The sequence below is a fragment of the Trachemys scripta genome, chromosome 9 (assembly GCF_013100865.1).
Source record: "Trachemys scripta elegans isolate TJP31775 chromosome 9, CAS_Tse_1.0, whole genome shotgun sequence".
NCBI lineage: Eukaryota > Metazoa > Chordata > Testudines > Emydidae > Trachemys > Trachemys scripta.
In genome coordinates, this window is record NC_048306.1 from 103,422,108 (window position 1) to 103,430,083 (window position 7,976).

The 7,976-nt window shown below is 41.3% G+C and overlaps 1 protein-coding gene across 2 annotated transcripts in view; it reads right to left on the minus strand.

The window, feature by feature from the left end:
* The window catches only part of PPP1R2 (protein phosphatase 1 regulatory inhibitor subunit 2), a 23,360-nt gene extending 15,632 nt beyond the window's left edge, over window positions 1-7,728 (minus strand). Inside the window, exons 1-5 of one of the 2 annotated variants that reach the window (XR_004647109.1) lie at window positions 7,533-7,728; window positions 6,891-6,971; window positions 6,455-6,561; window positions 4,390-4,581; window positions 1,691-1,906 (exon numbers count right to left, since the gene is read on the minus strand). Coding sequence is in view for 1 of the 2 variants with exons in the window: in XM_034781607.1 (XP_034637498.1) it covers window positions 4,390-4,581; window positions 6,455-6,561; window positions 6,891-6,971; window positions 7,533-7,615 (463 nt within the window). In the remaining variant the exon portion in view is untranslated. The remainder of the gene's footprint in view (window positions 1-1,690; window positions 1,907-4,389; window positions 4,582-6,454; window positions 6,562-6,890; window positions 6,972-7,532) is intronic. The other variant, XM_034781607.1, reaches the window with a different exon arrangement.
* Window positions 7,729-7,976: the final 248 nt, after the last annotated feature.

The window sequence follows — 7,976 nt, forward strand, 5'->3', positions numbered from 1 at the left end:
AGTATCAGAGGGGTAGCCATGTTAGTCTGAATCTGTAAAAAGCAACAGAGGGTCCTGTGGCACCTTTAAGACTAACAGAAGTATTGGGAGCATAAGCTTTCGTGGGTAAGAACCTCACTTCTTCAGATGCAAGGGAAGAAGTGCATCTGAAGAAGTGAGGTTCTTACCCACGAAAGCTTATGCTCCCAATACTTCTGTTAGTCTTAAAGGTGCCACAGGACCCTCTGTTGCTTTTTACAGATTCAGACTAACATGGCTACCCCTCTGATACTGTAACAAGGGGGAGTCTGATACCTGCAAACATAAGAGGAAGACCAGCGAAGTTGACTGCACCAAAGAGGTAATTTTTCAGCCACCTGAGCCGACAGTGCCAGAGCCAATGGCAATAGCGAAGACACCAGTCTCGATGGTCCTGGTGAGCAATGGTGCCTGCAACCAGACCTCAAGTCACCAGAGCATTTACTGGAGGCTTGTCTGAGAGATGAAGAGTGGGACTTTGACTGTCTGTGAGACTCAGCTGATGGAAGCTAACAGCACTTCGAGGAAGCCACTTGGGCTGATGAAGAGTGGCGTTTCTCTCTGAATTTTGGTCTCAAAGCTGTGCACGTTTTGTAAATGGAGAGTCTGTCCTCTTGTGGTCAGGGTCCAGCTCCAAAGAAGACTTCTCTTTCTTTGTTGTGGTATGGAAGGAGGTACAAAGTGAAGGTCTCCCCCACCTTGACAAATTAAGCAGATTTTGTACCTACCTGTGACAGGGATCATGGTCCTGCAAGTGGCACATTGCTTAAACCCTGGATATTTTTTCATGTTAAATTAATGAGTTCCTGAAACAACATACTATCTAACTATCCTAAACTATACTAGATTAAATTTAACTAGAACTATATAAAGTGAGAAGAACTCTTTGGAGAGGCTAGTGAACCAAAGCTAAATAGCTACGGGCAGCTGCTACTCTCCCCATAGGCAGTAAGACGGAACAGAGAGAAGTGGAGACAATGCCCCTTTTATGTCCTCAGCTCAACACAGGAGGAGAGTTTGGGCATGTGCGCCACTTCGTGGTACTGCTGGCAAAATCGCCAACTCAAGTGCATTGAGAATATACCTACAGTTGAATGTATATGTCCACAATCACTTAAAGAATAACCAAGAGTTGTTGCCTGGCTGTGGACCTATTAAATCTGAAAGCCTAGTTGAGAGCTGTCAGTTCTCTTAACGTTAGCCTCATTGCAGACAATTTTCAGAAGGCTGGTAAGAATTTAAGACAGGGACAAGACATTTACTAACACAGGTTTGCTTAAAGTTCATTCCCCTTTTATCATTCCTGCTCCCCCAAAAACTATACATATAATCAGTTACTCAAGGGAGAACTTTCAATCCACCAGCAAAGATAAAAATGAAGAGTTATTGGATTTTCAAGAGAAAAATAATTAGGCAAACGAAGCAAAAGTGAATCAGATATTCAGCCTATTACGTAGAGATTAAAAGGTGATGAAGTATTTCACTGATTAGGCAAAGTGATATAAATGAAAGAATAAACTAAACTGCAGAAAGTTAAGCAACAAGTTCACAAAAAGGAAAACTCAAGCTGAAATAGTTAGGAGAGTTACTGGAGTGGTAAGCTGGTAAATAAAGTGTTAGAAACGTATACAGTTAATTGGGCACAAGCAGTCAGTCAAGAATTGATAATTACCAGATGCAGCTCAGAAATCAGATTATGAAGCAGGATGGAGTGATGTCAAACAGCAGAGATGGAAAAATGCTGCATAGGCGTGCCCTTCTTTCCCCTGGAGAGCGCAGCTGGGGAGCGGAGCTGCCTCCCTGCTTTATAGCAGGGAGCAGAAAGAAGATGGCAGCTTCAAGCCACGGAGAAAGGCCATAAAGATGCCTATTCGTGTCCTCCTTTCCCCTGGAGAGTGAAGCTCTAGTAAATAGCCATTATATGGCTTAGGATTATGCATTACTAGGGCCCTACCAAATTTACAGCCATGAAAAACGCATCACGGGTCGTGCAATCTGGTTCCCCCATGAAATCTGGTCTTTTGTGTGCTTTTACCCAATACTATACAGATTTCACAGGGGAGACCAGTGTTTCTCAAATTGGGGGTCCTGACCCAAAAGGGAGTTGCAGGGGGGTCACAAGGCTATTTTAGGGGGGCTGAGGTATTGTCACCCTTACTTCTGCGCTGACTTCAGAGCTGGACGGCTGGAGGCCAGGAGCCCAGCTCTGAAGCCACAGCCACGGCCAGCAGCAGCACAGAAGTAAGGCTGGCATGGTATGGTATTGCCACCCTTACTTCTGCGTTGGTGCCTTCAGAGCTGGGTGGCCAGACAGTGGCAGCTGCTGACTGAGGGCCCAGCTCTGTGGGCACCAGCGCAGAAGTAAGGGTGGCAATACCATACCACACCATCCTTACTTCAGACTGCTGCTGGTGGCGGCTCTGCATTCAGAACTGGACTCCCAGCCTGCAGCTGCCGCTCTCCAGCTGCCCACCTCTGATGGCAGCACCACCGCCAGCAGCAATGCAGAAGGAAGGGTAGCAGTACCGCAACCCCCCTATAATAACTTCGTGCCCCGCCCCCGTGTCCCCCCACAACTTCTTTTTGGGTTAGGACCCCCTACAACTACAACACCATGAAATTTCAGATTTAAATAGCTGAAATCATGACAGTTATGAATTTTTGAATCCTATGACCGTGAAATTGACCAAAATGAACCGTGAATTTGGTAGGGCCCTATGCAGTACCATAGAAAGCTAAACAATCAGTGGGTCTGAGAATGATATAAGATGACTTCCCAGGAGCAGTTATTGTGAGCTTTAGTCCCCCAGTAATACATATTGGTAACAAAATTTGTAATTTATAGCCAAGAATTGAAAATAGCAGTGCCAGTCACCTTTCCTGGGGAGGGTGGTAGCCTAGACCATTTCTGTAGAATTTCTCATTTTACAAAAGACTGTAGTTTATACTGTTGGGAAGAAAACCTTCCAAATATCAACTAGATGTAAACTAACGCAGCACCTTCCAGAGTCTGCTGACAGCTCTAGTGCCTCTGCTACTCACAGCTTTGCCAAGCAGCAGCTCAGCAAGGTTAAGACTTCAGATTCATGGCTACGACAGTCTTGCGAGCACCAGTGAAATGGGGGGGAGGGAGCACACCTCAATTTCAGGATGCCCACAGAAGCTGTTTCAAAGAGCTGTGCTGCAGCAAAAGTAGGCACTATAATTCTTAATGGGGAGGACACCCCAAAAACAGTCTGGGGGGAAGGAGCAGAGGGGTATAGTAGTGCAGACAAGAAGCTTAGCGATAGAAAGAGAAAGCGTGCTCGCTCACTCTCTCCCTCTCCCCCACCCCCAACAGCTAGAAGTGGGATGAAACTTCCTATTTATAAAAAATTGCTAATCAGAAGTTGATACAAAGAATGGAGCCCTGAAACAGAATCCATAAACAGCACCCAGCTAGAAATCACAGAACTCTTCCAGCAGGTGAGATGGCAGGGAGGCTGGTCTTCTCAGTGCAAATACAGAAATGTAAAGTCATTTTATAAAACAGGAAACCACATACCAATGTCCTAACTGCTTAGTTGCAGTAATGTTAAATGGAAGATTTTAGCTAGAAGGTAGAGACCTGCTCTGCTCTACTCTAACACTATATTAGTACGTATGAGGTGTGGTGCCAGCCCACAAGGTAGTATGGCAGCAGAGTGGCAAGCAAGTGCAAAGAGACACTCCTACATGCCCAATAATAAATGGGGGGGGGGGGGATAGCTCAGTGGTTTGAGCACTGGCCTGCTAAACCCAGGGTTGTGAGTTCAATTCTCGAGGGGGCCACTTAAGGATCTGGGGCAAAATCAGTACTTGGTCCTGCTAGTGAAGGCAGGGGGCTGGACTCGATGACCTTTCAAGGTCCCTTCCAGTTCTAGGAGATGGGATATCTCCATTAATTTACAATTGTATTTATTTAATTTTATTTACAGTGTTTATTTTAGTCATCAGTACAAGTCCTGCTCCCACCTCAGTAAAAGTACTGGCAGCTGCTGCAACAAGGGTCAGCTTGCTCAGTGGAAGTAGGACTGGCTGTAGAGAACTTCTGAAGTGTTTGAAACACCTGGGCTTACTTGTCCATTGTGTCACCATGAAGAACCCCTGGGTTTGGGACATCAACAATACCAATTTGGTGTATTTCTAAAGCTAAGAACCTAAATGACAAGATGGTGCCTAGATACTACAATGATGGATGCTATATAAATATAGCATAGGGAAGGGGATATTCTCAGCCTTTGTGGCTACAAACTGAGTGGAAAAGAAGGGTAAACCCCTTTGCTTTTCTGCACTTCTGGCAGTTCAAAGGACCACCATGCTTAAACAGTCCTTTGACGATTAGTTGCTCACCAGGTTCAGGGGTTTCTGTATTCATGTTTTCTACATCTACAGCATCGTGCATCTCTTGATCTTCGTCATCATCCTCATCCTCATCTTCCTCCTCACCATGTAGTTCTTTTGCAATTAGCTGCCTAGCCAATTTGATATTTCGTCCTTCGTTGTAGTGCATTTTTCTCTTCATTTCAAACTGTTTCTTTTTTTCTGTGGAAAGAGCAGGAAAATATTCTTAGATATAGTCTTACACTAGTTCTTTGGAAACATTCCAACATATCACTGTTTGCCAGGTAGGAGTTACCTCTCCCAGAGTGTATGTAATCTTTGTGTCATTTACGTTATTGTATGTTTTGAATTTAAAATGTTTTCTTTAAGTAAGTCGTTTAAAATACTCTATGGAAGGATTCTGTGTTAACAAACTATAGCTTAGTGCTCTTAATTACTAGTCAAACTAACAATTATCAAGGTGGCCATAAAAATTTTGCCAAGTGAAAATAAGTCATATCAGTGGAGTGGGGCACAACTTACTCTTCACATGTCCTTACTAGGGGATCGTCTCTGTTTTGGGAAGATTTAGAGATATAACCCCAGGAAATATGGGAAGAAGAACAATTTAAGAATTAGATTTGTTGCCACTTAATTGCCTGTAAACACTTATGGAGGTGATACTAAGAAAAAAATCCTGATGTATTTTAGTCGGCTTCTTCCTAAAAGAAGGAAATCTGAATGGATTTGAGGGTGTCTTAAAAGACTGACTGCTACTCACCAAATGTAAGTGACTAAACCTGGACCAAACAAAAACACATGGGAACTCTTCGTTCGGGGAATGCAAAGGAATAAGTGATGCAAGACTAACTTCTCTTTAGTCCTATAGACAACTTGACCAAATCACTGCAGAGGCCAGCAGATCAAGCCTTAGACCTGGCTTAACTTGCTTGCCGGCTAATTGCTAAGAAGCAGCTACCAGGGGCATATTTTCCAAACATAGAAGAAAACCTCTTTCCACCCTTCCCTAAGATCTCAGCCTCTGAACATGTGCCATAGTTTTCCCCTATGAAATAGGGGCCTGCTTAGGGTATGACAATTCACCACAACCATATTAATCTTTGCTTCTTGGCAGCCCCAAGAACCCCTCTAGAAGTGGAGAAGTGGGACCAGAAAAAATGAGAAACAGCAATACCTCTCTGCAGTCATCATCAAACACCTGGGTTTGAAATCCAAGATGTTTTACTTCTTAACCATTCTGTTAAAATGCTATAGTCCAAGTTAATTCAGAGCAGTGTCTGCTTTGAAGCTATCCTGAGACAATGTATTGAGGAATCGCTATCGATACCCTGCTAGCTCCCTCTCCCAGCTGATTCATGGAATTACATTAGCTGGAAAGTGTACTTTTCATGCACATTAAGAGGTAAAAGTGCTATATAGATAGCAATAGACAGGTATTAGTAATAAAGTCTAGGATTGTCAATCTTAGTTAACTCAAGCGATTAACTCAAATTAACTTGATTAAAAATTAGTCGTAATTAATCAGTTTTAATTGCAAATATTTGTAATAAACAATATAAAGTGAGCACTATACACTTTGTATTCTGTGTTGTAACTGAAATCAACATATTTGAAAATGTAGAAAACATCCACAAATATTTAAATAAATAGTATTCTATTATTAACAGTGCGATTAAAACTGTGATTAATTTTTTAATCATTTGACAGCCCTAATTAAGTCCAACTGAAAGGTGTGGAGATTAAGGGGTAACCTTCCAAAATAAAACCATCTCTGGGTCAATACACTAGCATTTGTGGAAACTACTCCCATACCCTCATCTTACAAGAGCTCCTCCAAGACAAGTGAGCCTGATCTTTATGAACTTTCTCCCAGACTAGTTTAGTAGCTGCAATTTAATCTAACCAAACTTGGAAGTATCTAAGTCAATAAGGAATCTAAGTCACCTCTAGAGAGCTGTTTCTCCATTTTCAGATCACCGCATCTTTCTGATGGATGATACATCTCCTCCTCTTCAGACATTTCTTACTGAAAGAAAAACTATTCAACAACAAAACAGAAAAAAATAAAACCTACCTCGTTCTTCAGGCGTTAACTCTTCATCCTCTTCCTCTTCCTCCTCCTCCCTGCACTCTTCTTCTTGAGCTAGAATCTTGGGTCCTTTACCTTCAGCTGCCACTAACCTAACAAAAATGTACACAAAGAAGTGCTGAAGCAGAGTATCAACATCACATAACAATTAAGTACTTAGCTTGTAGATATACATAAAAAAAACCTTCTGGTATATATAAAGTTACTTTTGTCCATCATTTAGAACTAGTGTCTCATGTTAAGTTCGAACTTATTCTGCAAGAAGTTTTGTTTTCAATGGTGTCACTTGCATAAGAAGCTACTACTCAGCATGAGTAGTCATGGCAAAATCCAGCTCTTACTAAAAACAGTAACCAAGAAATTATTCCGAAGACAGACAATTTTAAAACTTTGTCAATATTCTATTGCCAGCACCACTTACTTTTTAGCTAACACATCTGCTGTTACGGGTTCATTCGATTCTGAATCGCTCACTGCATCTTCATCATCCTCTCCAACCATACTAGAAAGACAAACATGCAAGAGAATTAACTCTAAACTATCTCTGATAAACATTTTGATTAGTAGTGCAGACATTAGACATCTTTATTTATTTCAGTTCAACTATTCCTTTAAAACTCAATTCCAGGTTTTTCGTTTTCTAGTTTAAATATTTTGATGCAAACAGTTTTGTTTCCTGTTACACAGATACTAAGTCTATTCATTGCAAGACCCTACAGTGTAATCTACAGATAGAATTCCAAAGATGTGTAAACCTTAAAAAATTTAAAGCTTCTCAAAATCAGTTTATCCCCATTCAAAATGCACAAAATATTCAGCATAAGCCTTTGTTTAAAACATGTAAGATACTTCAAATGTACACTAAGTTACTGTTATCTCATCCAATATATCACTAACTCATCACTTAAAATTCAGATGGACTACCTGAAGCCTGTCATGCAATCAGCTATAGTTCAAGTTGATAGAGTATCATTCACAAGGTTAAGTATGCTACTAAACTACTTAGGTGTAGTCAAGTATTCCATCATACTCAAGTTATTAAAGAATGTTTAAGTGAGTTTACCTATGGTAGGGAGTGCTTGGTTCATCTATTTTCATTAAACCATAGTCCTTGCCTGCTGGATGGTATGTAGCTAGGATGTTCATTTCATCCCACTTTTGGGACTTTTTACTGAAATGAGAAAACAAAGAACGTTAGCTTCCCCCATATGCTAAAAGACATTTTATTCTCTTTTGACAAGGAAGCAGAACATGCAGGTCCTCCTTTGGTTTCCATCCCCTGACATGTACAAATAGGGAAGGGTCAAGACAGATATATGCTCCCACCCAAACTCACACTGTTTAGACCTATTTAAAATCCAACCATACTCATGTTAAAAAAAAAAACTCTGTAAACACAGTAATGGAATCCAATACCGTAAATCATCAGCATGCCTTTCTACTCATGCCCCAAACACAATCAGTTTGGCCAAGTGAGTTACCACAGTAATTCTCAGTCTCTTTAGAT